Source organism: Globicephala melas, chromosome 1 (assembly GCF_963455315.2).
Source record: "Globicephala melas chromosome 1, mGloMel1.2, whole genome shotgun sequence".
NCBI lineage: Eukaryota > Metazoa > Chordata > Mammalia > Artiodactyla > Delphinidae > Globicephala > Globicephala melas.
Window position 1 is genome coordinate 183,647,401 of NC_083314.1, and position 26,774 is coordinate 183,674,174.

Sequence of the window (26,774 nt, forward strand, 5' to 3'; positions counted from 1 at the left end):
TTTTTGATTATAGCCATCCCAGTGGGTGAAGAGTCATAGCTCAAGTGGTTTTGATTTGTATTTCCCTTCTGTGTAAAGATGTTGAGTATCTTTTCAAGTGTTATTGGCCATTTGTACATTTTTGCTGGAGAAATGTGTTTTCAGATCCTTTTGGCCTTTTTTTTTTTTTTTTTTTTTTGCGGTACGCGGGCCTCTCACTGTTGTGGCCTCTCCTGTTGTGGAGCACAGGCTCTGGACGCGCAGGTTCAGTGGCCATGGCTCATGGGCCCAGCCGCTCTGCGGCATGTGGGATCCTCCCGGACCGGGGCACGAACCCGCGTCCCCTGCATTGGCAGGTGGACTCCCAACCACTGCGCCACCAGGGAAGCCCCCTTTTGTCCATTTTTTAATTGGGTTATTTGTCTTTTATTATTGAGTTATGAGTTCTTTATAACACATGTTCCACATCAGATATGGTGATTTGCAAGTATTTTCTTCCATTTCTTAATTTTTAATCTATCTGTATAATTAAGTTTTAGGTATATCTTTTGTAAACAGTATATGGTGGGATTTGTTGTTTTAAATCTAATCATAGAATCTCTACCTTTTAGCTGGCAAATTTAATCTCGTTACATTTATTGTAATAGCTAGGTATTTGGATGAATTTCTACTATTATTTTGCGCTTTATATCACCCTTGCCTTTTCTTCTTTTTTTCTCCTGACATCTCTTGGATTGATCACATTTTCTATTTTCCCCTTTTCCCGTCAACTTATTTGGAAGGTTTACAGTCAATTCTATCTTGTACTCTTAAATTTTTAACATGTCACCTCCTGAATGCTATAAGGACTGTAGGCAACTTTAGCTCTGACGCACTCCCTTTTCCTCGTCCATGTGCTGTTGCTTCTTTCTAAAAGTTTTGTGTTTGCTTGTTTGTTCGTTGTTGCTTTGTTCAGTGTCCTCCTTCCCAAAATACACCTTTCAATGGTGCTTTCAGCAAATTTCTGTGGATGGCAAATTCTCTCATTATGTGTTATTTTTCCTTTACACCTTATTGTATTTTTCTTGAATAATAGCAGAATTCGAGGTGGGATAGGGGTTTTCCCTCAGCACTTGAAGACGTTATTTCTTTTGTATTCTGGCTTCTATTGTGCTGAGAAGGCTGCTCTCAGGGTAATTGCTGCTCCTTTGTAGGAAACCTGCCTTCTCTATCTTTCCTAACACAGAAAGACCATTTGTAAGATACTCCGTCTTTGGTCATGTGCAATTTCACAACAATGGAATTTTTATTTATCCTGCTTATGACTGACTGTGATTCTTTTTTTTTTTTTTTTTTACTGACTGTGATTCTTAAAGCTGAGTGTTGTGTCTTCTGTCGGTTATCAGCAGATTCTCAGTCACTCCTTCGCTGAACGTTATCTTTCCTCCCATTATGTTTATTTTCTCCTGGCATTGCTCTTACTCATCAATTCATCCATTCACCCAACCAATACATACTGAAGGCCTGCTGTGTGTTGGGGGCTGGCCTAGGCTCTGGGGGCACAGACAGTGAACCAAAGCCAGAGCCTTCACATGGAATTTGTATTCTACTGGGGGACCCAGGTGATCAGCGATAAGCACAAGTAGGTCTTGTTCAATAACAGACTCCAAATGCAATGAAGAAAAGAAAGCAGGGACAAGGTTTGTGAAAGAGGGAGGCGGACGTGTCTTTCACATCTTTTACTTTTTTGTTTCCTGTTTCTCTGCAAGGCTTTTTGAGTCATCCTCAGATCTAGCTTCAGTTCCTACTTTCTTTTGTACAGCTCTTCATTTGTATTTTCTATGGTTGCAAAACAAACGATTACCAATTTAGCAGCATGAAGCAACACCCGTGTATTGGCTCACAGTTGCCTGGGTCAGAAGTGTGGGGTGGTGTGGCGGGGTTCCCTGCCAAGGGGCTTGCAAGACTGAGGTCAAGGCATTGGCTGAGCCGAGTTCTCATCTGAAGGCTTGGGGGAAAATCTGCTTCCAAGCTCATTCTTGCTGTTGGCCGACTTCAGCTCCTTGGGGTTGGAGGACTGAGGCCTCCTTTGCTGGCTCTCAGCTGGGGGGGCATTCTTAGCACCTAGAAGCTGCCCACGTTGCTTGCCACGGGGCTCACTCCATCTTCAAGCCAGCAGCGGTGCACCAGTCCCCCTCAGGCTTCAGATCTCTGACATCCTTTTCTGTGACCATTCAGAGAAAACTCTGCTTTTAAAGGGCTGGTGTGATGAGGTCAGGCCCACCTGGATAATCTCCCTCTTTGAAGATCACCTGTGCCTCATCGCATGACCTTCTCGGGGGGAGTAGAATCCCTCACATTCACAGTCCTGACGACTATGTACAAGGCTTGTTCTCCAGGGCCAGGAAGTCATGAGGATGTCTTAGAAATCTGCAAGGAGATGTCTGAAATGTTAGCGATTATGTGTTTCATTTCTAGAAGTTTTATCTGGCTTTTTCTACTTCCTTTTTTTTTTTTGATTTGTCTTTTCTTATGGATTCTCTTCCTTTTTTATCTGTCTGGCTGTGGGTATCGTTTTCTGAGTTTCATTTGGGTGCATCTTCATCAGAGATTGGTTTATCCATGAGAACCCATGTCATTCCTGGGTAGCCGGAAATGTCTCCCCTTCTATTTCCATGAAGCCCAGGGCCTAGTAGTCTCGCTAGTGAGTTGGCTGGTCTGGGCCCAGTGTTTATGGCACAGTTCAGATTCCACAGCCTGCATGCCTTGGTGTTGGGTTTGGACCCTCACTGGGGGCTTTCTGCCCCCTAGATTCCACGTGGGAGCCAGGCTTCCTCAGCTTGGCCGTGAGCTGGCGGATGGGACTTTCCCTCTTTTGCAGAGAGCACAGCAGCTGGAGGGTGTTGGTTCGCTGGTTTAATTCCGGTTCTCTGCATCTCTGGGGCTTGCGGCCTCTTCCTTCCTGTCTGGCGTTGAGACCCAGCTGGGGCCCCCCAGGCCTCTTCCTGGTGTCCAGTCACCCTCTGCCCAGGCCCCCAGCATATGCTTCTCGCGCTTTGAGTTTCCATTCACTTATGGCACCTGGCAATTTCCTCTTCTTCTTGTGAGCGCACCCGTGTGTTTTTATCATGTGATAGATATTACCTGACATTTCTGGGTGTCTGTGAGAGGGGTTTTGTGTTAACGAAGGCCTGACGTGTTGCCAGGACTTTGAGTCCTCTGGTTGTCATTGTGGTAGGGAGGGTTCGGAGACTGTGCCTTGAGAAGTTTGGGGGGAGGGTGCTGCTGGGATGGGCGGGTGGGGTGAGGTCCCGCCCCCACCCTGCCTCCCAGAGAGCCCTCCCTGGTGGCACCTGCTGGACTTCTGAGTAAGATGATGGAGAGGATTCCGTGCATGGCTGAAGCAGTGTTGGGAAGCCACCAGCCCGGAGTCTCCTCTGCCCTTCCGGACCCCTACCCACCCTGTGAACACACTTTGTCTTGCAGAAGAAGTGCTTGCTGAGAAGGAGAAGATTCTGGACAAGTTGGAGCTGAGCTTGACTCACAGCAGAGGCGATGGCAGTGATTTCAGGCCAGGTTTGGGGCTCTTGCATGTGCTCTGTCCTGTGTCCCTTGGTCCCCTTGGCCCCAGACCCTGATCAGAGCTGCTGGGTGGGAGCCTGGACTCACCAGCCCCTCAGGGGACAGACCCTCCACCTCCTCTCTCCTGACCCCTCCTGTGGCCCCGGCCACTGCCAGGAGGAAGGAGAGCTGATCATAGAGTTTGGCCTAGAGCATTTGGGGTTCAGCTGGCAGCCTGTATCCTTCTAAGTGCTGGAATGTTCTGGAACAGTCGTCCCCAGATCAGAGCCCCAAGGCGGCACTGCCCTCCTTCAACATAAGCTGCATTTTCACAGTCCCCTGCATTCCCCCCCGTCCCCGGGTGGTCCTGACTTGGTGGAGGGACACTCAGGCTTGGAGCAGCCCTCCCTGCTCAGGATGGAGAGAGGGGGCTGCTGGCTTGTCTGTTTCAAATCCCTTTGGGCAGTGAGCCCCTTGCGGGTGGGGAGATGTGATTCCCGCTTGCCTTTGGGTCCCCAGTGCTTGGGGGAAAGCAGCCCCTGGGCACTGCCTTTGGGATGGTTAGATGAAGGTGGGTCTGTCCTCCCACAGATGACACCAAAGCCGAGGAGAAGGAGCCCATTGAAACACAGCAAAATGGTGACAAAGAGGAAGATGAGGAGGGGAAGAGGGAGGACAAGATCGGGAAGTTCAAGTTCATGTTCAACATTGCAGACGGGGGCTTCACAGGTACTGGGGTGGGGCCGTGGGCAGAGAGCTGTGCCTGTTTGTGTCGCAGGCTTCCTGATGGTGGGTTCCAGGAGTCTGGGCAGATGGCTATATTATACTAACGTGTGAATGGTTGACAAAAGTCCGCAGTATAACCTTTCCTAGTAACACTGGAACACTGAACCTCTCGGGGTGGGGAGATGGTAGAGGCTTTCCTAGGCCCACCTCTGTGGGGGCTGTGGGGCACCTCATTCTGCTTCCCTTGGCTGGCTTCCCAGAGCTACACACACTGTGGCAGAACGAGGAACGTGCTGCTGTGTCCTCGGGGAAAATCTACGACATCTGGCACCGGCGCCATGACTACTGGCTGCTGGCGGGCATCGTGACGTATCCTTGGCCAAGCCGGGCTGGGCAAGACTGTGGTCTGTTCATCTGTGGACCTCAGGGAGGCGTGTGGGGCTTGTGGGGTGAGGAGTCAGGGGCTGGTGCTCCTAACCAGGTGCCAGGGACCCTTTCCTGGTGACGATGACAGTGACCGTGATCGTAACGGTAGCTTGTCCCTTTATACTCAATACTCCATCCTCACAGCAGCCTTCCCAAAGGGTCACTACTACGATCCCCGTTACACAGAGGAGGAAACGGGTGCTCAGAGAGGCCAAGTGACTTGCTCAGGGACACACAGCCCTTCCATCTGACTCCACAACCAATGCTCCTAATTCCTACCTGATACAGACCTCACCTCCTCCCACTGTGATGACACCTGAAGGGTGCTTCACCATTTAGGAAGGCTTTCATTCATTCATTCATTCTTCAATTCCATCTTTACTGATCACGTGTCATGTGCCAGGCACGGAGGATGCAGCCATGAACAAAACAGCCCCAAATCTCAGTCTCCCCGGAGCTCACATCCTACTGGGGGTAGATGGCGAACAGCATAAATTAGCAAAGTGAGGTTCAAGGAACATGATAAAGGGAGGATGGGCAAAGGGAGCTTTGTGGGTGGGGCTTGCCTGTAATGTGGGAAGGTCAGAGAAGGCGACATTGAGTACAGACCTCCCAGAGACGAGGAGAGGGCCACACAGCTACCCGGGGGGAGCCGCCCAGCAAAGCCGGCCTTCATGACGGCCTGGAGTGGGGCTGGTTATTATAACGAGAGGTGGAGAGCTGTAGATTGGGGGTCGGCAGACCTTTCCTGGGAGGGGCCAGGGAGTGGCTATTTCAGGCTTTGCAGAGGACTCCTCCAGTCTGCCACGGTAGCAGAAGTAGCCACAGTACGTTAACCAACAGGTGTGGCCGTGTTCCAATAAAACTTTATTTACAAAAACAGGCTGTGGGCCGGATCTGGCCTGTGGACCCAGTCGTGGAGGTTAAGATGCTTGCAGCCAGCCTGCCTGGGTTTGAATCCTGACTCTGCCCCTCACGGACTGTGGGACTTTGGGCAAGAAAACTGCGTTGTGTTTCTTGGTTCCCTCTGAAGGCTCTGGCGGAGGCCCCTTCCTGGTCTGTCCCCAGCTCCTGGTGGCGGCTGTCAGTCCTTGGCGTCCCTGGGCTTACAGCTCCACCATTCCAGTCTCTGCCTCTGTTGTCACTCACATGGCCTCCTTACCTGGGTGTCCTGTGTCCAAATTTCCTCCTCTTACAAGGACATCAGTCACTGGATTAGTGCCCACTCTCTCCCGGGATGACCCCTTCTTAATCTGATTACACCTGGAAATACCCTGTTTCCAAATAGGGTCACAGCCACAGGTGCTGGGGGTCAGGACTCAGATGTTTCCATCCTCTGGGTTTTGGGGATGAAGGAGTTTATCTGATGAAGCCTCGGTGCCACGATTGGCCTCCTGGGGGCCCCTGTCAGTGGCAACTGATTGTCAAGTCATCCTCGTCCACGTGCTTATCTTGCAGCCAAGGTTAATGACTCTTTGGAGAGCACAAAGCCGGGGCGCCAAACCCCAGGCTGGTCTCCCGCCCCCCACCCCATGGCCAGGTTTGCCCTTAACGGTGCCCCACCCAGGCACGGCTATGCCCGTTGGCAGGACATCCAGAACGACCCGAGATACATGATCCTCAACGAGCCCTTCAAGTCCGAGATCCACAAGGGCAACTACCTGGAGATGAAGAACAAGTTCCTGGCGCGCAGGTTCAAGGTCAGTCCTTGGCAGGGCCAGAGGCTGGGGGCGGGGTGCTGCCAGAGGGCAGGTTACAGGAAGGTCTGGGGCAAAGAAATGAGCAAGCAGCAGCCCCCCACCCTGTATATCCGGATGCTGGCCAGACTGTCCAGGAAAGGGAGTCATTTAGTCCATCAACAAACAGGTGCTGGGTCCTTGCTCTGGGCCAGGCCCCACTGGGCGAGTGTCCCTGCCCTGGGTGATGGGTGCAGAGAACTCAGCTTGGGGCAGGCTCTAAGGGGTGGCCCAGAGGGTGGACAGCCGGTGAGGGGGTGTGTCCTTCTTCCCTGCTTTCCGTCAGAGCCTTGGCATGCGGGGGTGGGTGCTGGCGGAGGGGGCCAGGCCAGGGCTCAGTCCCTCCCCTCCCCCCCCCCCCCCAGCTGCTGGAGCAGGCGCTGGTCATCGAGGAGCAACTCCGGAGGGCCGCGTACCTCAACATGACCCAGGACCCCAACCACCCCGCCATGGCCCTCAATGCCCGCCTGGCCGAGGTGGAGTGCCTTGCCGAGAGCCACCAGCACCTGTCCAAGGAGTCCCTCGCCGGGAACAAGCCTGCCAATGCCGTCCTGCACAAGGGTGAGCGAGGCCGCTCCCGGGAGGGGGGCCCGCCTACCTGGCTCCTGCCCAGCGGCTCCTGCCCCCCAAGTGGGGGCGTGGGGCTGGGGACAGGACATCAGATGGGACAGGCTGTCATCCAGCCTCTGCTCTTACCTGTGGGGAAAGCGAGGCCCTTGCTCTTCTAGCCTTTTTCGGAAGGTCAGCGCCGTGCAGGCCCTGGGCGGGGGGTAGGTGACGTAGAAGACTATTAAGTTGTACAAGCTCGTTTATCGAGCCTTGACAATATGGTTTATTTATTGATTTATCTATTTATTTTAGTGGAAGAGGAGAGGACCTTTTTAAAATTAAAAAAAATTTTTTTTTATTGGAGTATAGTTGGTTTACAATGTTGTGTTAGTTTCAGGTGTACAGCAAAGTGAATCAGTTATCCATATGCACATGTCTGCTCTCTTTTAGATCCTTTTTCCATATAGGTCATTACAGAGTATAGAGTAGAGTTCCCTGTGCTGTACAGTAGGTCCTTGTTAGTTATCTGTTTTTTATGTAGTCGTGTGTATGTGTCATTCCCAGTCTCCCGACTTAGGACAACATGCTTTAAATACGTTCTTTCTTTAATTCTTGTAATATCTGTAAGTGGTGAGGTTTCTCATCCCGTTTTCATGTCGGTGCTGGGGGAGGTGAAATAGTTGCTCAGGGTCTCCCGGGATTCACATCTTTGACCCTCGTGCTCCAAATCCTGAGGAAGTTCCCAGGCTGGTTAGGGGGAGGGGGTGAGCCAAGCTCACGTGAGGGTCCCTGGACTCTGCGGCCCCGCCGCTGCCTGGGAGAAGTTTCCTGAGGCTGCTCTGTCTTGGGCGAGGATCCGGTCCCCTGCGGTGGCCAGCGCTGCAGGCCTCCCCGGGAGCCAGGAGGCTGGCTGAGGGCCCAGAGGGAAGCCCAGCGTTGTGTCGGGGTTCCTGGCTGTCATCTCTGCAGCCCTCGGGCTGGGAGAAGCTGTTGGGAAACCGGGCTCTTGTCCAGCAGCCGGCGGGGCGCTGCTTGGCTGGCTGGGAGGGCCGGGTGAAGGGCGCCCCCTGGTGTCTGCTGCGCGGGTGCAGTAACAGCGACACAGCCTGGTAGCTAAGTGCCCGCCTGGGTGCCGCGCCCCGCGCCTCCCCTTCCCTCCCCAGTCCTGAACCAGCTGGAGGAGCTGCTGAGCGACATGAAGGCGGATGTGACGCGCCTGCCCTCCATGCTGTCCCGCATCCCCCCGGTGGCTGCCCGTCTCCAGATGTCAGAGCGCAGCATCCTGAGCCGCCTGACCAACCGAGCCGGGGACCCCACCATTCAGCAGGTCAGGGCCGGCCTGCGCCCCGGCCCCAGCCCCCCACGCACGTCCTGGGCGCCCTGGGTGGGGGCTCGGGCCGGCGCGGGACTTGGACCTTTAAACCTGAGTCCTTGCCTCCAGGGCGCTTTCGGCTCTTCCCAGATGTACAGCAACAACTTTGGGCCCAACTTCCGGGGCCCTGGACCGGGAGGGATTGTCAACTACAACCAGATGCCCCTGGGGCCCTATGTGACCGGTAGGTGCCCGTCTGCTTCCGGGCGGCATGGGCAGGGGCGCCCGCGGGGCCCCAGCCGGCCCCCCGCCTCCCCAGGCAAGCCGAGCTTTCCTCTCTTTGCCACAGATATCTAGCCGTCCCCGAGATTTCCCTCTGCTGCCGGGCTCGTTTCCAGTGGAGGTGAGGCCGCTCGTGGGCGCTGCGCCATCCCTTGTCCCTCCTTGGCTTGGCGAGTCAGGCCAGGCCAGTACGGGCCCTGGTCCCTGTGCTTCTTCACGGCCCTGGGGCCCGGGGGCCTCGCCCCTCCACGCTCGGGGACCGTCTTGGGGCCGGTGTGTCTTCCTAGGCTTCCAGACGCTTCCCCGGGAGCCTGGGGGGGCAGCACATGGCAGGGTGGGTGCACGTGGGCGTGCTCCTCTGTGTACACGCGTGCGTCTGTGCGCCGGTGTGTTGGTGTGCGTGCGTGACCCCGGCGGTGAGTCAGGGGCCGGTGCCCCCAGCCTGGAACCCTGACTCCACTGTTCTGCCTGCGCTTTCCTGCCGGGTGGTGGACGCCTTGGGACGTCACCTCCCCCCAACCCCTGCCCAGGACCAGGAGGGTGGCTCAGCGTGGGTGCAGCTCAGTGTTACCGGCTGGGAGAGGGTTTTAGTCCTGAGAAACCACCAGTCCGCTGTGGCCTCCTCTGCCCCGCTGACAGCGCCCGCTAAGCTGTGTGTCCCATCAGAACCTCTGCTTCGGTGCGGAGGCTCGGGGGCGGGGCTGTTCCGGACAGGCTGCTCCTTGGGGGCCCCGCCGCCTCCACTCCCCAGTGTGGTCGTGGCCCGAGGCTGGGAGGTCTGGGCTGGGGGACCCCCTGCTGTCAGTTGGCCATGACAGGTCGTAGTGGGTGGTCTAGGGTGTTGGGTGCCACCCCCGTGGGGACCCGAGCGCCCAGCTGTGTGACCCGTGATCTGCCTCTTGCAGCCGCGCCTGCCGGGCCCCCTGCCCGACCCCCGCAGGAGAGAAAAGCTGCCACCTTTCTAGAGCCACGCCACCCGAGGACAGAAAGGGAAACGGAGAAATGCCACCTCGTGGGGACAAGGCCGCCTGAGCCCAGAAGCGCCACCCGGGACGCACCCCTCGGCCACCTCTGCCAGGATGGCTTCCTAGAGGAGATTTCATTTCTTTGTACATCTTTTGCACTTTCCTGTTGAAGACTTGAACAAGTTTGTCTTGATAAAAGTTGAGTGACGTGTGGAGGAGTCTGACTTGCAGCACATATGTCTCTCTCTGCCGACGGGTTCCAGACCTGAAGGGAAGCTCCTGGGAGCCCAGAGGCCGCCCACGGACTCGGCCCGGCTGAGGAGGGCGAGCTGCCCGCTCTGGGTGCCCTCAGTCTGCCCCCATCCCCCAATCCCGTCTGCACCGTGCTCCAGCCCCTTGCCCGTGAGGCCCCCCGGTGCCAGGTGGGTCAGGACTGGGGAACTGGCCGGCCCGAGGCTAGAGACCTGGCTGACGCCCAGGTCAGGCCAGGCTGCTTCCTGCAAGGCTGGAGACCACCAAGTATGTGCTGTCTCTGTGGGACAGGTGTCTGTCCCTGGCCCAGCCTGTCTCACAGGCCCTGGACTCTGTCGTCACCAGCGGAGGGTCTGTGGCCCCTGCCCTGAGTGGCCGGTCACTTGTTCCCCGGAGGGAAGGGGAGGGCAGAGCCTGCAGGTGTTGGCCTGGGGGCTGCTGGAGCCTTTGTCTCAGGCCTCCATGGGAAGGGGCGTGCCCTCCCTCTAGCGGGGTGTGGCTAGCGTTCCAGCGGGGAGGGTCACAGCAGCGCTGAGGGGGGCCCAGGAGCCCCTGGTCCTGCCCTGTGCCCTGGGAGGCCGGTCAGCCCCACCTCCAGGTACACACACACTCCCCGTGCCATCTCCTGGCCGCAGATGTGGAGAAACCAGGCCACACGCTGGAGCCTGGACTTATCCCTCCCTCTCTCCTTGTCCCTGGAGAGGCCTTGATCTGGGCATTTGCCATCTGGGGTGGTCCACGACTGCCCTCGCTGTGTTCTCGGAAGGCTTGGGGAAAGCTTGGAGGCAGGGGACTGGCCCCAGTGGCCTCTGCAGTCTTCCCAGCTGGAGCACCCCCAGCTTCCTGCCTTGTTTCCTGCCAGTAACGCCCCACTGGAATCCTGACCCTCCTTCAGGCAGCTGGTGGTGCGCTGTGATGGCCCCAGTTTGGAGGAAGGGAGGGACGGGGCCAGGGCCTGGGCCTGTCTGTGTCTCATGTTCCCTGTGGCCCAGCCTGGAAGGGAATTCCGAGCCTTGAGCAGGGAGGGGCCTTCCTGGCGTGGAGCCCTGGGTGCAGAATCCCGTCTGAGAGAGACAAGCTGGACCTGGGCGTGGAGGCACCAGGGGGGTTCTGTTCCCTGGCCAGGACTGGGGCGAGGATTTGGGGATGTCTTGGGGACACAGGGCCATTGGCCAGCCCTCCCAGAGCCCAGATGTCCTCAACTGTAAATGGCTCTCCCTGAACCCCTAGAGGGCTGGACCCCCAAGGCCCCTGCCATCTCCAGGCTGGCCAACCCTGGCACTGCGGGTGGAGGATTGGGGGTGGGGGCACAGATGTCCAGGACACACGTGACAGCCGCTGACCCCGCCTCCCGGAAGGGTGGGGTCATTCCTGTCCCCTATGGTTTGTCCAGCGCCATGTGTACACACGTGGTCCTCTGACCCGTCCCCCCCGCAGAGGTTCCGGCTCAGGTCATGGGCAGCGTGACCGCCAGGAGCCCCCGACACGGGGCCCTGTGACTCCGCCCTCTCAAGCAGGCAGTCAGCCTGCCAGACTGGCTGGCCTGGTGGGGAACACAGTGGATGCATCCTGAATGTCAGGTCAGGGGGCACATGGTAGAGGACGGGGGTCTGTGTTGTCCCCACTGCCTCACTCCAAGGGCAGGGGGTCCTTCCCCTGCCAGCCCTTGCTCCCCAGCAAGCTTCCCTCTGCCCTTCTGTTTTTGCTCCTTCCCAGGCCTCTGCCCTTTTCCTCTACCAGCCAGAGCCAGGCGCCCACGGATGGCCTGGGCCCCGGCACTGCCTGGTCCAGGAAGGGCTCAGCTCTCCAAGACCAGCACCTGGGAGGCCTGGGAGGGGGGCTGCGGACAGCTGGGGAGTGGGTTTCTGGCTGACTGGTTTTGGAGAGGAAAAAGGATCTTAGGAATGTTTTCTTCTCGGTTTATCAAGTTATCTCCTGCCGAAAGTCGTAGTGGTGGGGAGGGGGCGTTGGCCATCACGGTCCTCGGCATCTTCAGGCTGGGTTTGGTTTTTGCCGCGGGCAGGAGAGTCATCCTGTGCAAGCGGAAGCCGAAAGTGCCCGCGCTTCCGTTTCCAGCCACCTTATCATTTAGACCAGTGCTGAGTAGGCTTTCTGTTGATCCATCTTGGGGCCACAGTCTCGGAAGGCGTAGCTGGCTGGGCTCCTGGGTGACCAGGGGAGTTTGGGCTGGACTGACTGTGTCCGGGGGTCCCCTTGCACACGCCCACCATGGAAGCACATCCTGAGACCCCCTGTGCAAGGGGGCCCTCCCTGCAAGCCGCCTTCAGAAGCTCCTTTGTTTTCTGCAAGTGATGACCATGGTCCTGTTCTGCAGGTACCACGACCCGTGCAGCCACCTGCCCTCCTGCTGGTTGGGCGTCCCTTCCCAGGGTCCTCTGGGGACTCCCTGGGCCAGGTCAGGGGCTGGCTGAGTCTTGCCCCAGGGACACCTGTAGCCCTTGCTGCCAGGTGTTGGGTCCCAGGAATGCTGAGGGCCTGAGGGGATTGTGTAGAGGGTAGGCTCGGGGACCTCCGGAGTGTGCCCAGAGTGGGGTGGCAGGAAGGAGCTTAGCTGGGAGGCGGGGGGCTGAGGTCTTGGCCCGGCCACGGTCCAGGGTGCCCCCTCCGTACCTGCAGCTGACCTGTGCCGACCACTATCTGTCGAGGACGCTGGCTCTCGCCCCATTTTATATTTCTGGAAGTTTACAGTTGTGGTGCATCAGCCCAAAGTCATTGGCTTGTGTTTTGGGATTTTTTTCTTAGTTTTCAGATTTTTTTTAAACAAAGTATTTTTTTAGGTGCGATAACCCAGAAAGGGCCCGTTGGGTGTGTGTGTGTCCTGAACCCCTGATACTGAGCTGGGAGCCTGAGCCTCCCATGGCTCCTCCGTGCCTGGGGTTGAGGGGAGGGGCCCACCCCCCTGCCTGGGCATCGGTGCGTGGGAGGTCGAGGGAGCAGACGCCTGCACCCAGGCTGGCATCTGGCCCAGCTGAGAGGGGCCGGCCCCTTGCCTGGTAGAGCCCCCAGCTGGTGAAGGGGCCGGGGCGCTGGGGCGAGTCGGGACGGTCCCAGCCAGGCAGCCGGAGCTGGAGGCTGAGCCCCTGTGTGTAGTCACTTGTCCGGTCCTCGGGAGGATGTGTAGGAGGCTCGACAAAGAGTGTAACCGACCCGGTTCCCTTTACTTTGTACTCTGTGTATGTCTTGGTTTTCTGTGTTTTAATAAATCCTTTGGGAAAGGATTGGATCAAAGAGTGTGTTCCTAGCTTCTCACTGATCTAGGATGGGGGTGGCTGGGGAAGGATGTGAGGGGGATGTCATCTAAAGCCACCTCCCACCTGAGGAGACACGGCCCCGTGAGGCTGAAAGGCTGGCTGGGAAGGGGGCGCCCCAAAAAGGGGTGTCCAGGGGTGGTGCCCGCCCCTCCCACCTGCCCCCTGAAACAGCACTGCTCAGAGGAACACTGAGCCCCCGGAGACAGCCCACAGGCCTCCCTGGACCCTGACCTCTGTCCCCAGGCGGGTCCAGCAGCCTCCCACCAACTTCCACCCCTGAATCACTTGGGAGCGAAGGGGTCTCGGTGCCCAGTCTTCACCTCCCCCCAGGGCCCCTTTCTCCCAACCTCTGCTCAGCCCCCGTCGGCTGGCCTCCGCAGGGGGCGGCCTCCTCTCCCTCCCACTGCCCTTGGCCCAGCCCTGACCCCGAGGACCCCGCAAAGGAGGGGCGCAGACCCTGACGGGCTGGGGTTTTATTCTGTCATTCCATAAATACGCGCTGCGTCTCCACGGAGCGTCACTTGGAAGTGCGAGGCATATGGCATCTCTGCCTGTGTAGGGGATGCAGTTAGCTGAGGAGCCACAGTCATTAAAGGCGGGGAGAGAAAAGGAGCACGTTATTTACATGACTGGAGAGAACAGAAGACAGAGCAAGCCCCCGTCTCGTCCTCGGGACCTCGAATTTGCCGTAGATTCAGGGTGAAAAAGGCTGGGGGCTCTGTGTGTCATTGGCAAGGAAGACTGGTCCTGCCCTGACCCAGACTGGGCCTTCTTCCCGTGTGGGGCACTGCCAGGTGGACCCCTGGGGGCAAAAACTCTGCTTCAAGGGGAGGGTGAGAGGCTGGCTGGCAGCTGGGGCTCTTGGCGGGCTTCCCCTCAAGCAGGTAGGGTGCAGCTGGCTGGTCTGAAACCCGTGCCAGGCGGGGCCCAGGCTGCCCCTCCAGGGCCTGCCTCGGCCCAGCTCTTCTGTTTCCAGGCTCTGACCGCCCTTGGGCCCCACTCCAGCACCCCCGAAGTCGGGGGACCCTCCCTCAGGAAGCAGGGTGGCATCCCTCCACACCCACTTGCAGCGGGGATACAGAACCAGGCCGTGGATGGTGCCCCAGGACCGGGAAGCTGCTTGGGTCTTTGCGCTGGGCACTTAGACCTTGGTAGAGCTCAACCCTGGGGGCCCTCGTCTCCCTCCGTCTGGGAAACATGCAGCCAGCGGGCTCGGCCTTCCTAGGTGTGGCTCATGGGGTGGGGGGGTGGCAGGGCCCCGACTGCACGCCCTGGTCCCTCTTCCAGCAGTGGGTGGGCAGGGTGACAGCAGTGTGGAGAGGTCCCAGCCATCTCGCCAATGAGCGGCCGGTAACCTGGCCCCTGAGCACGGCCAGCTGCTGGGACTGCCTGGCCCAGAGCACTTGGTCCCTGCCTGGATGGGCCTGGGATGAAAGCCGCCCCACTGCAGTGTCCTGCCCTCAGAGCCACATCCCACCGTGTGGTGGTGGGCAGTGGCTGTGGATTCTGCTGGGACAGGCTTGTCCCCTCCCCACACCCACAGGCTGAAGTGTGCAGGGGACTTGGTGAAGACGACTCCCAGGGGCCTGGTCTACAAAGAGGGAGAATGTTCCAGACTCCAGGGCCAGCACAAAGGTCAGGAGTGGAAGAAGGTCCCCCCTCCCCCCACTTCTGTGGCTTTTTTAAAGCCAGTTTCCCAGGCCTTGGCTCAGCCACGACTGGACGGCGGCCCCTCTGAGAATAATGGCAGGGAGGGGCCTCTCTGAAGGGCAAAGCAGGATGGCCTATGTCTGCCCAAGGGCACGAGGGCCCGTATTCGGTGGGCTGGGGCGTCTGCAGAGCCTGGCCCCCAACTCCCACCCACCACGGCCAGCAAAGGCTGGGTGCCGCTCAGGACTATGGGGCTGCGCCTCCTGGCGGCCGGCCCGCCTCCCCGCCTCCATCCCTGCAGCCCCAGGCCCGGCTACAAAGTGGCTGACACTTGTGAATGTCCCGCCCTCCCTCCCTGTCCCCAGTCTGTTCCAGGCTTGGGGGGAGGGGGGGCTGGTGTGGACAGGAATGACCGACCCCAGCCGTCCCTCCGTCTTCGTGGGCTGTGTGGAGGTGTCCCGGGGGCGGCTCTGCTGCCCTGGTAACGAGCTCTGAGCACCCCACCCCACCCACCTGGTCTGCGGCCTCGCAGGGGGCACCGCTCCACGGAGAGGCTCCCGGGGTCTTTTCCTAGACCGCGGGGGCTGCTGCTGGCTGGCCCCCAGGCCCCAGGCACACAGCACAGAAAACCCCAGGGACTCTCCCTCGTTGAAGGGGTCCCAGCACGTGCTCTCTGCAGACCCCAAGGCCACCACCCCCCGGCACAGCAGAGGCTGGCTACCTGGTGTGTGGTCAGCAGCCAGTCCAGCTGAGCACGTGTGACCTCGGGGCCTTCTGGGGCGAGGACAGAGGGGCGGAGGACTGGGCGCCTGGCAGGGAGGGAGGGCAGGTGGGGCCCTGGAGGGACCTGGACTGGAGCCCAGGCACTGGGGCTCATCAATTGTTTGCGGGGAGGAAGCCAGCGGGGCGAGGAGCTTGAAATCAGAGCCCCCCAACTTTTTGTGCGTCCCAAACTGCAGGGCGAATCTCCCTGGATCCCTGCCCCTGCCAGCAAGGTGGCGGGGGGTGGGGGTGGTCAAGGGGCAGCTCGGAAGGCCCCTCGGAGACACACTGGGGCGGGTGGTTGGGAGAAGGGGCTGGGGGAAGAATCCGGGGTCAGGCCCGAGGAAAGTACCCGGAGCCCTTGGCAAGAGGGGGAATGAGGGAGACCCCAGAGGGAGGCCTGCCCTGACCAGGGCCCCGCCGAGGGGCCACAGGAAGAGGCAGACCCGGCTTCCTCTTCCCTTCCCCAATGCCGGGTGGGGTTCTCGGCAGAGGAGAGGCCGGCTCTGCCTGTCCCCAGGCCCCAGCTGGTCTTGGCTTGGCCTGGACTTGAGTCTCTGAGACGGCCCGTGGCTGGGCGAAAACATGGTGGTTTCCTGGAGGAGGAGCAGAGACGGCAGGCTTGGGTGGGACCGCACGAGTGCCTTCGAATCAATGCCGACTCCCCGACACGAACCCGACAGCGGTCCTGCGAAGCAGCGGGTGGTGTGTGGCAGCGACTTCTGCGGTCTCTTCCCGGCGACATCTTGCTGCGTTGTTTTGTTTTTGAAGCAAACCACACTCTTGACTTGGCTTCAAATAGCTTAAGCGAGCTAACAGAGAGGCTAGGAGGGAAACGGAAACCGTCCAGGCAAACGGCCGGGGGCTTCTTAGGATCTGTAGTCCTTTTTGCTGTAGGGTTTATTGCCCAAAATGCTATCGATCTCGTGGATAATGGAAGACGACAGTTTTGGAAGGACCTGTGTGCAAAGATGGGAGCTATTCAGAATCTACCACCAAGACTGGCCTGGCCTGCAGGTGAGGTGGCGTGTAACGGAGCAGGGCCCTGTGGGGCCTTCCTGGAGCACAGCTCCACCCCTCCACCCCACAACATCCTACGTACGCCTGCCTCTTATCTGTAGAAGAACTTTAGCCCAAGAATAAATTTAATCGGAGAAACGAGAAAATGAAAAAGCAAAGAAAAGCAGTCAAACGGGACAAAATAAGAATGGTTTAGCCATTAAACAAAGTCAAGGGCTTTTAGTCCCTGCGTAAGGGCTACAGGTCATATTCTGAGCCATGTCCTTTGAGCTGTTTTGCAGCTACTGAAACCCCACCAGGTGTAAAAAGTAACCGCATGATGACCAGACTGTAGCCATGAAACAAGCTACATCCTGCACAATTCCAAGAACTGGCCTCAGGGAAATGGGAACAAACTGACCCTGGAGTTGAAGATTAACTGTACTTAAAACAATCAGGTGGCCCTGCTCAGATGACCACATGACCAATTTCAAGATGACCGTCAGAGCTAACTGTGCTGCTCTGTACATAGCCTCCTCCCTCCGCCCATAAAGCACCCCTGAAACTCCCCTTTAAAAGCTCTTGCCCCCTGATCAACACGGGGAAATTGGATCTTTGGGACGTGAGTCCAGCTTCTCCCAGGATCACCAGCTTCCTCAATAAAGCTACCTTTCCTTTTACCCAACACTTGTCTCTCAGCATGGGATTTTTCTTTTTTTTGGCCGTGCCGTGCAGCTTGTGGGATCTTAGTTCCCCAACCAGGGATAGAGCCCGTGCCCCCTGCAGTGGAAGGGCAGAGTCCTAACCGCTGGACCTCCAGGGAAGTCTCAGTATTCGGATTCTTGAGCGACGAGCAGCTGAACCTGAGTTCTGTAACAGGGGGACACTCTTCCAGCCGCCTGCTGGCCCCAGACTGTCCTGCTCTCATTGCATGCAGCTCCTGAAGCAGATGGGGGCCATGCTGCTTCTGTATTCCAGAAGGTTTGGGGCAGAGGGAACCTGCCCTGGTCTAAGCTCTGCCCCTCAAATGGAAGGACAGCGACGGCATAAAATGCAGGTTCCAGGACCAGAACACCTGATAATCCACACCCCCAAACTGCTTTTTCCAGCCGTCTTGACCTCAGCCAACAGCAACATCCCCCTTCCAGGTGACAAACCCCAGGGGCTGTCTGACCTGCTATCCCGCACCCTCACATCCAGTCTGTCAGCCAGTCCTGTTGGTCCATCTTCCAGAACATCCAGATGATCCAACCAGCTGTCCGTCTGCACCACGGCCATCCCTTGCCCCGACACGGTCATCACTTCCCAGCAATCTCCGTGCTTCCCTTCTGCTCCCCAAACTTTTTCCTCCACTCAGCAGCCAAAGAGCGAGAGGGAGCCTTTTAAAATCTAAGTTGGACCCTGCCCCTCCTCTGCTCCCATCTCACTGGACCATTGCGGAAGTCCTCAGAGGGCATGCGGTGGCCCATGGGTCTGCCCCCACGCCGAGCTCATCTCCTGCCCCTGCCCCTCTGCTCCCGGCCTTCTGGCCTCACTGCTGTCCTGGGCTCGTGCCCACCCTGCGCCTTCACATCAGCCTGGAGCGTTCTTCCCCCGAGTATCTGCACTGCCCACTCCTCATCCTTCAAGCCTTTGCTCACAAGTCACTTTGTCAACAAGGCTACCCTACGGCCCCCTTCAACCTGGGTCCACGGCTCCCCCCCGCCCCGCCCCTGCTGGACACCCCCGACCTTGCTCCAGGTTTCTTTTTCCAGAGTCCTTATCACCCTCCGACACATATTCTATCTTATTTCTCGCATTTAGTGTTTTGCGTCTGTTCCAGCTAGAAACCCAGCTCTTCGAGAGCAAGGCTTTTTGGTGGTTCACTGCTGTAGCCCAGGTGCCTTGACCAGTGTCCGGTATGTAGTAGGTGCTCAATAAGTACGTGCTGGACAAGTGACTGGCTGAGACCCTGAGCTCTGCCCAGGGCCTGCAAGGCTGGCGGCCCCCACTCACCTGTATTGCTCCAATATTCTCCATCAGCTGGTCTGCGCTGGAAGCACCCAGGAGCACGGAGCTGACCCCCTCGTTCCTCAGGCACCAGGCTGGGGGGCAGCAAGACCAGAGGTGAGGGAGGCCCACCCACGGCAGGGCCCTCTCTGGCTCTGCCCCGACCCTGCCTAGGCCAGCCTCCTGGGCATGGGGCTGAGGGTGCCCAGGAGCGGCATGGCAAACCAGGGGCTCAGCAGTGCTGGGGGGACCCTGGCACCAACTGCCGCCAGTGGAGAGATGGCCCAAGTGCTCAGGGACCCACCCCCATCCTCTCCCCATGAATGTGGGAGCCCGTTACCCACAGCTGGCTGGTGGAGGGGGTGTGGCCCGAGCACTCAGGGACTCCCGACATCTCCCTGGGACACCGGTCTCCACCCTGCTCCCCAGCCTCTTACCTATGGCCAGCTGGGGGAGGGTGCAGCCCAGGCGCTCGGCGATGGCCTGCAGCTCCTTCAGCTTGGCCTGCTGGCGCCGGCCCTCCTCACTCAGGATCTTGTCCTTCAGCCACTGGTAGCCCTGGTTGTAGGGTGGAGGCACAGCACAGCCCACAGGTGAGGGCGGGTCACCTGGACCTCTGTGTGCATGGCACAAAATGATGATTGGGGGCACGGTGGCACCCCCCGGCCCCGGCCTAACCACGTCCCGCTGTGGTCCAGACCTGGGCAGTTGGAAGGATGGGAACCGTTGCATCTGAAGCCTGTGGGCTGTCGGGGAGCTGAGGCCAGGCCCCTGAGCCTGGACAAGGAGGTGGACAAGCCGACCTTCCCTTCTCCTGGGAGGCTGGGCGGCCCAGGAGGTGTGCCCACAGCAAGGTCAGGGAGCCCCCAGGGAGGCTTGCTGGGGGCTGGGCAGGAGTGGGGGGGCAGGCCATCCTGCTCTTGAATCTGGGGCTCTGGTCTCCAGTACTGGCTCTGCCCCGGCCTGGGCAGGCCTTTCTCTCCCTGCTCCTTGACCCCCAACCCCTGCAGCCTGTAGACCCTCCTGAGTCCTCACTCCGAGGTGTGTGTGTGTGTGTGTGTGTGCGTGTGTGTGCGTGTGTGCGCGCGCCTGTATGTGGGCCGGGGGGGACTTGTCCCGGGGGGGCATCTCTGAGTGACACTGAAGAAACCCCGCAGCTCTCAGCCCAGAGGTCTCAGGGATGGGCCAGAGACAGTGTGCGGGGTGTCTACAGGGGGAGGAGGCATCCCAGGGAGCACATGCGGATCCAGAGCAGGTTGCTGAACCTGGGGGGAGGGCAGGAGGGCGGGGGAGCGAGGGGCTTCTTCACCTGGGGGGTGTCCCACAGGTGGGCAGCCTTTCTAGACATGGGGTCAGGCCAGCTGTGGCTCCAAGTTCCCATGCTCCGAACCTTCCCGCAGACAGTGGCCCAGGGAAGCCCCGCCCAGCACCAACGTGTCTGCCCAAAGGCCCCACCCCTCCAAAATGCCCGTCCTGCCTGTCCCCTTCCCCAGCCCGGCCGCTTCTTCACCTTCAAGGAGGCTCTCGAGTAGGGCGGGATGCCACTGTCGTACTTTCCGGACACGATACCACAGGCCAGAGGGGACCACGTCATGGCGCCCACTCCTGGGAGAGGAAAGCCGGACGAGGTCAAACCCAGGGTCCCGAGGAGGGGAGGGGCGGGGCGAGGGGAAAGGGGCGGGGCAGGGCAGGGTCGAGGGGCGGGGCAGGGTCGAGGGGCGGGGCAGGGCAGGGTCGAGGGGCGGGGCGAGGGGATCTGGGATGGGGTTGGGGCAGGGTTGGGGAGGAGGCGGAGCGAGGGAGAGGGTGGGGCGGGGCGGGGCGGGGGCGGGGCCTGGAGGGCAGGCGCGAGGGCGGGGCCGGGCAGGGGAGCCCACCTATCTTGTGGAAGAGCTCGGGAAGCTGCACTTCCACCTTTTCGCGTTGGAACATGTGGTACTCGGCCTGCTCGCAGATGGGCGGGATCAAGTTGAACTGCCGGGCAACGGAGTAGGCCTCCTGGGAAAAGCAAAGAGGGGCATGGAGGGTCCCTGCCGGTCAGCGGTTCTGAGGGGCCTCCGGGGCAGCAGGGAGAAGACACAAAGCCATCATCAGGAACGGCTGGCCCTCCTTCCCCTCCCCTCTCCTCTCAGCTTTCCTGGGAGCCTGTTAGGCCCCCCTCCACGAGTGGAGAAAAGTGAGTGGGTTGTGGGATCCCAAGGCTGAAGGGATTTGGGGGGCAAGGACAACTCAGTGGTGAGGCTTGGGTCCTGGCACTTACTGGCCGGGTGTCCTTGGGTAAGGGGCTCACCCCCCTGTGCCTCAGTTTCCCCATTTGTCATGAGGGTCAAATGAGCCAACAGGGTTGGCAGCCCTCAGGACAGTGCCTGCCTGTTACTGGTTTTATCATGATTGTCACTCTAGGGCCTGGACCCAGGATGATGGCAGGGGCAGAAAACACTAGGTCAGGAGGGGAAAGTGGCTGGCATCAGCCCATTTCTGGGACTTGGAGGTCAAGGCCTCCACTCTGCAGACCGGATGGGTGTGAGCTCCTGGGGACGCCCGTCTGCCAGCCCTAGAAGCCCTTTCCCCTTTAGCTTGAGACTCAGCTTTCACATCTGTAAAGTGGGGATGAGATCCTGACACCTCAGTGAGCTCTGTGCTGGGTCCAGGCAGCTTCAGAAAAATGCCGTATGATCATTAATGCCGCAAACTCCGAAGGCCAATTGATACCATGGGCTTCTAAAGTTGTCTGTAACTTGAAATGAAAATCCTGCTTAATTTTTTTTTTTTTTTTTGGATGAACCAGAAATCTGGGGCTCACTAGAGGAGAAACCCGCTAGCAGGGATGCCAGGACGTGGGAAATTCTGGTGGGTGGGGCATGGGAAAGGCTGAGGTTGGGAGGAGGCCTGGAGGCAGGGGTGAGGGTGCCAGCCTGAGAGCTAGTCCTGCGAAGACACAGTCCCCAGGCCTCTGCCCTCCCCCCACCAACCAGCTGCCTGCCTCTGAGAAGCCACCCTGCCGACCCTTCTGGGATACCCCAGAAATATTATGAAACATCTGTCACCCTCAGCTACTGATGGCTCCCGTGGAGGGAAATGACAAGGAAGGGGATGCCTTCCTGAAAATGCAGGTGAGGGGGAAACATCATGGATTATGAGATGGAAGCCCAGGCTCTGAACTGCACGGCCTGAACATCCATCTTGGCATGGGCTGTGTGACCTTGGGTGTGTTACTTAACGTCTCTGTGCCTCAATGTCCACATCTGAAAAACAGGATAACAGTAGCACTTACCTCATAGGGCATTGTGAGGATTAAATGGGAGTCAGTCCACATGAAACCCTCAAATCTAACGGCACCTGGAACAACACAAGAGCTCAGCACGGTGGCTGGCACTGTCACCGCTGCTGAGCACTGGCTGAGCTCCAGGACCCCCACTAAGAGCTTCACACCTGTTCTCTCAGATAATCCTCACAACAGCCTCATGACGGGGTAGGTTGTCCTTGCAGTCTTGTTCTACAGGTGGGGAAACTGAGGCTCAGAGAGGTGAAGCCATCTGTCTGGGGCCACGCAGTGCTGGGATTCAAGCCCAGATCCCTGTCTGCAAGGCCTGCGGACATCACTGCCACATGTCACCATACTGTCCCTCCCCATAGTACCCAGTTATCTGTGCATTAGGGACCAACGGCACTGAACCTGCTAGAGCCCCGGAGTCAGCATCCACGGAGCTGGGGCCGGGAGCCCAGCTGGGGGACACGCACACACCGAGAGGTCACCGTACCATGATCTCCATGGAGCTCCAGCGCGATGTGCCCCAGTACATGGCCATCCCCTGGTTAATGACGTGGGTCATGGCACGCACCGTCTCTGTCACGAGAGAAGGGGAAACCACAGGTGGGGGGGGGCGGCCGGGGGCACGGGGCCTGGCCTGGGGACATTCTGCAAATACAGGCGGGCGCCAGGAGGAGGGGGAGGGTGCTGTCGGGACGGCTTGCAAGCAGTATATTTCCCGGCTCCGGAGTTGGGGGCGGCCTGGGTTTTCTGGGACCACAGAAAAAAGTGAGCCTCTGTCCAAGAAGCTGGTCTTGAAAACAATGTTCCCAAATAGTTAGAGGTCTTATGGAATCTTTGAAAAATGGGTTATGGATGGATTGAGACGTTTCTATGGCAGATTAGAGGGATGCAGGAAAGGTGAGGTCAAAGAATGTGACTCTAGAACGGGGGGTGTTCTCTAGTCTGGGGAAGAATGGGGGACCCTGATCGCTCAGAAAGAACCAGATAAATGGATTAAGGTTACGATCAGATTGACGGATGGCAAGAGGAAGTAACATAATTTCTGCCCATTTCTAGTCTCCCACTTGGGGCTACTCCGGACTCTCACTGGGATCTGGAGAATTGAATGGAGAGGTAATAATAACATCTGTCAGGAGAAAGGGCAGGGTGTGGGGCCCTGGGTGGTCCCAGGGGTTGGGGGCTGCAGAGCGGAGCTCCCCTCGAGTCCAGAAGAGCCAGCAGTAGACATGGAAAGCCCCCTGTGGACCACGCCCCGACTTTCACACCAGCCCAGTATCCAGGAGCAAGGGACCCTCTCCCCATCTACACTGTGATAGATTCTTCCTTGGACTCAAAAACGTTTTTTGAGAAATAAAAATCTGCCAGTTAGTGTCGCCCCCGAGGCTGTTTTGGCCCCAGGGGGATATTGTGGTTTTTAAAATTGAACTCGACCTCAAATTTTAAAATTTTAAATGGCTCTTAGCTTTGTGGGATGATGGGCTAAGAGCCCATGTGGGATGATTTCTCTCAAGTCCCATACAATGCTTGCAAGTTCGACTGCCCAAGGCAGCCTCAGAAGTTCAGTTAAAGTACAAGTGTTTCTAAAAACAAATACCGCTTGAAAGTCCCCATCTCTCCCAAAGTGGCCACTGACATGGGACAGCTGAGGTCCCTGAAGATGGTGGGGGTGGAAGGAAGGATGGAAGGAAGGAGAATGCGGGCGGGTTCCGAGAGCTCCACCTTGGAATGGCCCAGGACCACTGGAACCTTCTCTGGCAGAGAGCGGCACCTCTGTTTCGGGGTGTCCCTTCCCACCCATCCTGGGTCCCTGAGTGTCCCTTTGGCTGAGGTCCCCTCTTTCAGCAGAAAGCCAAGGTAGCTGGGGCTTCTGGGGTGGTGGTCTCTGTGGGCCTGCCGAGGACCTCTGGAAAAATCACACCTTGGTTTCCACGCCTGTAGGCCAAGCCCTGTCCTCTCCTTCCTTCCAGGGTCAGGGACTGGGCTCTTCCCCGCGCATCCCAGGGAGGGGGTCTGGCAGGGAAGCAGCCCCCTCGGGCTGTCAGTGGGCCACCACTTTAACGGCCAACACTATTCGATGTGAAGAGCAGCGCTTGGTTGGAAGGTTGAGGGTCCCAGGAAGGAACCTGCCCACATCCGAACCCTGCGTCTGGGCTCCCAGCCCGGCCGCCCTTCTTGGGTTCTTTAGAAACACTCTTGGGGGGACCTGTGACCATGCGGTGTGACTGCCCAATTCTTTTCAGCCAAGGCTCAGGCCCACATGCCAGAGAGAGGGAAGCAGAGGACACCCCCGTTCGCTAGCCTGGCTTCTTGGAGCACAGCTCTCTCCTAATGCCCCTTCCATGCAGAGAGGGGAGTCCAGCGGGAGCCTGGGGGCCAGGGAGCCTGTGCGAGCCTGTCGCTGGCCTGAGAGGGAAGGGGTCCTGGGCAGTGGCAGGCTGGCCGTGGAGCCCATGCACAGGAGCGTGGCCCTTGGTCTTCTGCCCAAGCTTGGTGTCAGTGACACCAGAAACAGGGACAATTAGGGACAGCTGTCCACCTCAATATTTAATGCTGTTTTACAGAAGCAGGAGGACCAAATCCTTGCAGCTGCTGCCAAAACCCATGGCATCTCCTGCTGCGTCTCAAATAATACATGGGAGGGGTCAGGTGGCAGTGCCAGTTGGCAGGCGGGAGCCCTTTCATTGTGGACCACAGCCCAGTTCCCAGGGATACCAAGGCCTGCCCTTCGTGGGTGGGGTGGGGTCCCAGGGTCCTTTGGCTTAGGGGTGGGCAGAGACCGCTGCATGGCCAGAGGCTGCCCCGGGGCTCAGAGTTTCCCCAGCTCATGTAGGTATTTTTCAAGGAGGAAAACAACTGCATTTCAATGGTGAGCTCTGGCTGCATGGCATGGGGTGAGAGTGACAGGTGGCCCAGCCCACCCAGGGGACTGGAGCACTGCACGCCACTGGGGGCAGGGCAGCTGGTTGCTGGTGCCCTCACTTTTGGTTGAGGTGGGAGCTTAGCAAACGTGGAGAAGATAAAACCTGCCGGGGGCCAAAGTTCTGGGGTCCCCGATGCGTTTACTCCTGTGGGAACCTGGACTCCCCAGCCCTCTCCCAGACCATCTGGGGTCAAGGTTTCTGGTGCGGATCACAGCAACCCCCAAGTCAAGAGGAGGCCCCGCGGGTCACGGGTCATGGCAATGCAAGGCAGTGCGAGGAGGGGCATGCACGCACAGGGGCAGGGGAGGAATGAGGTGACAGCGTGGGCCAGGGGGCGGCGCGGCTCTGCGCCTCTTTGCTTTTCTTCACTTGCAAGGTGTTCCCATAAGGCACTTATTTCTCCTTTGTGCATTTTATGGAGAAGTTTACTCATGGGGGCGGGGGAAGAGAGTCGTGTAAATAAAAGCACTGTCTCATAAAATGCAGCTCAGACACAGAGGTCAGTTGTCGGGCCGAGGGTACTGTGTACCTTCTATGATGAATGTCCTTGACTTGGAGGAACTAAATGGATCCCCTGGTGATAAAAGAAAGATGGAAAGAGACCAGAGTTCACAGCTGTGGGAACGCTGAGGGGCACAGTCTGACAAAGGGCACGGGGACGGAGGCTCAAATCACTTTTCGCAGAATACTCGTTTGGATAAAAAACCAACCACACACACACGTGCACACACACACACACGTATATATACACACACACAGGTGCATGGGATATACACAAACAAATGAAGAAAAAGTAACTCGAACATAACTGAATTTTCCAAGTCCCTGAAGCAGCAAAGCACAAATGAGAAGATGCCCGAAGCAGAAAGTTGGAGGAGATAGTGGGGGCTGAGATGGCAGGAGTCAAAGAATAGACAAGCACCTGAGAAACCAAAACCGCTTTTCAAAGCACTGCACGTCTTTTTTTTCTCCTCTGAGTAACAGTTCATTCCCCAGAGCAGAAGTCCCCTAAACCCTCCCAGTAGAACGTGGGCCATGATTGAAAGGACGGAAAAGAAGGCGGCCCTTGCAGAGTCATCATACTGTGACTTTAGCTACCGCTGCACACAGCTCAAAGCCAGGATGGGCGCGGACCCAGAGCAAGGAGGGGACTCAGCCTGGAGGCGCTGGGGTGCGCGTGAGGGGTCGAGCAGGGGCTGAGCTCAGGCCCGCCCCCCCGCCCCTCCCCACACGGGGAAGGCCCCACCCTCCAGACCCCCAGGCCTGGGTGCCCCGCGGGCCCTGCGGTGGTAGCATCAGAGCCCCAGGCCTGGGTGCCCCGCGGGCCCTGCGGTGGTAGCATCAGAGCCTCAGGCCTGGGTGCCCCGCGGGCCCTGCGGTGGTACAATCAGAGCCTCAGGTGCAGAGCTTTCTGCTCTTTTTGGAACCGTGACACCCGGGCAGTCAGTGCTTCCGGGGAGAACGTACCTTCCATGGGCGTGTTGGGGTCCGGGCGGTTGGCAAACACCACGTCCACATACTCCAACTGCAGCCGCTCCAGGGAGGCTTTCAGACCTGGGGGAAGGAGTGGGGAAGGACTGTTACCATCTTCACAGACATTCCTGGGCCCTCGTGCGTGCATGCGTCTCAGGGAGCAATAGATGAAAGGGACGAGGCCCCGGCACCGGGAGCTGTGGATGGCAGGGTGCATCTGTGGGCACGGGCCACCTAGGTGGAGAACAGCCATGAGAGAAGAGGGGGCACACCCCAAAGGGGGTGGGGTGGAGTCCACAGGCCCAATGTCCTGTGACTGCATGGAGGGGGCCCTTCAGAGTGGCCCGGGGGGAACTGGGAGAGCCAGGCCACCTGACACGGAGGACAGCTGCGTCGCTCATCTATGGCACCGAAGGCCCGTGGGGCCCGAAACGCATGAGTACTTCGCAGCGGCTCAGAACAGAGCTGCAGAGTGGAAGTGCTGGGCTGCGGGACGGGGAGGGGCGGGCAGCAAGGCCTCCTAATCATTTGATTGTCAATGGATTGACTGTATTACCTTGACGACAGTGAACGTGGGGAGATAATACAAATCAGGATGAGTGAGACATCCTGGCACCTCCACCCCAGTGCTCCGTGTGCTGAGGCCCAGGCTGTGTCTGACACACAC

The 26,774-nt window shown here is 58.5% G+C and overlaps 2 protein-coding genes across 8 annotated transcripts in view; one reads left to right on the forward strand and one right to left on the reverse strand.

The window, feature by feature from the left end:
• The window catches only part of CHD5 (chromodomain helicase DNA binding protein 5), a 66,057-nt gene extending 53,051 nt beyond the window's left edge, over positions 1-13,006 (forward strand). For 2 of the 3 annotated variants that reach the window (XM_060283829.1, XM_060283835.1), the window contains 9 exons: positions 3,445-3,534; positions 4,111-4,248; positions 4,506-4,614; positions 6,239-6,371; positions 6,773-6,968; positions 8,120-8,283; positions 8,398-8,512; positions 8,618-8,671; positions 9,456-13,006. In XM_060283829.1, coding sequence (XP_060139812.1) covers positions 3,445-3,534; positions 4,111-4,248; positions 4,506-4,614; positions 6,239-6,371; positions 6,773-6,968; positions 8,120-8,283; positions 8,398-8,512; positions 8,618-8,625 — 953 coding nt within the window. In that variant the 3' untranslated portion in view covers positions 8,626-8,671; positions 9,456-13,006. The remainder of the gene's footprint in view (positions 1-3,444; positions 3,535-4,110; positions 4,249-4,505; positions 4,615-6,238; positions 6,372-6,772; positions 6,969-8,119; positions 8,284-8,397; positions 8,513-8,617; positions 8,672-9,455) is intronic. The other variant, XM_060283831.1, reaches the window with a different exon arrangement.
• A 488-nt stretch (positions 13,007-13,494) lies between these two features.
• Positions 13,495-26,774, reverse strand: part of KCNAB2 (potassium voltage-gated channel subfamily A regulatory beta subunit 2) — a 96,886-nt gene continuing 83,606 nt past the window's right edge. For 3 of the 5 annotated variants that reach the window (XM_060283935.1, XM_060283931.1, XM_060283918.1), the window contains 8 exons: positions 26,102-26,188; positions 25,164-25,208; positions 22,201-22,286; positions 20,317-20,437; positions 19,950-20,044; positions 18,877-18,997; positions 18,446-18,534; positions 13,495-16,410 (listed from right to left, as the gene is read on the reverse strand). In XM_060283935.1, the coding sequence (XP_060139918.1) occupies positions 16,321-16,410; positions 18,446-18,534; positions 18,877-18,997; positions 19,950-20,044; positions 20,317-20,437; positions 22,201-22,286; positions 25,164-25,208; positions 26,102-26,188 (734 nt within the window). In that variant the 3' untranslated portion in view covers positions 13,495-16,320. The remainder of the gene's footprint in view (positions 16,411-18,445; positions 18,535-18,876; positions 18,998-19,949; positions 20,045-20,316; positions 20,438-22,200; positions 22,287-25,163; positions 25,209-26,101; positions 26,189-26,774) is intronic. The other 2 variants (XM_070046134.1, XM_030880359.2) reach the window with 1 other exon arrangement.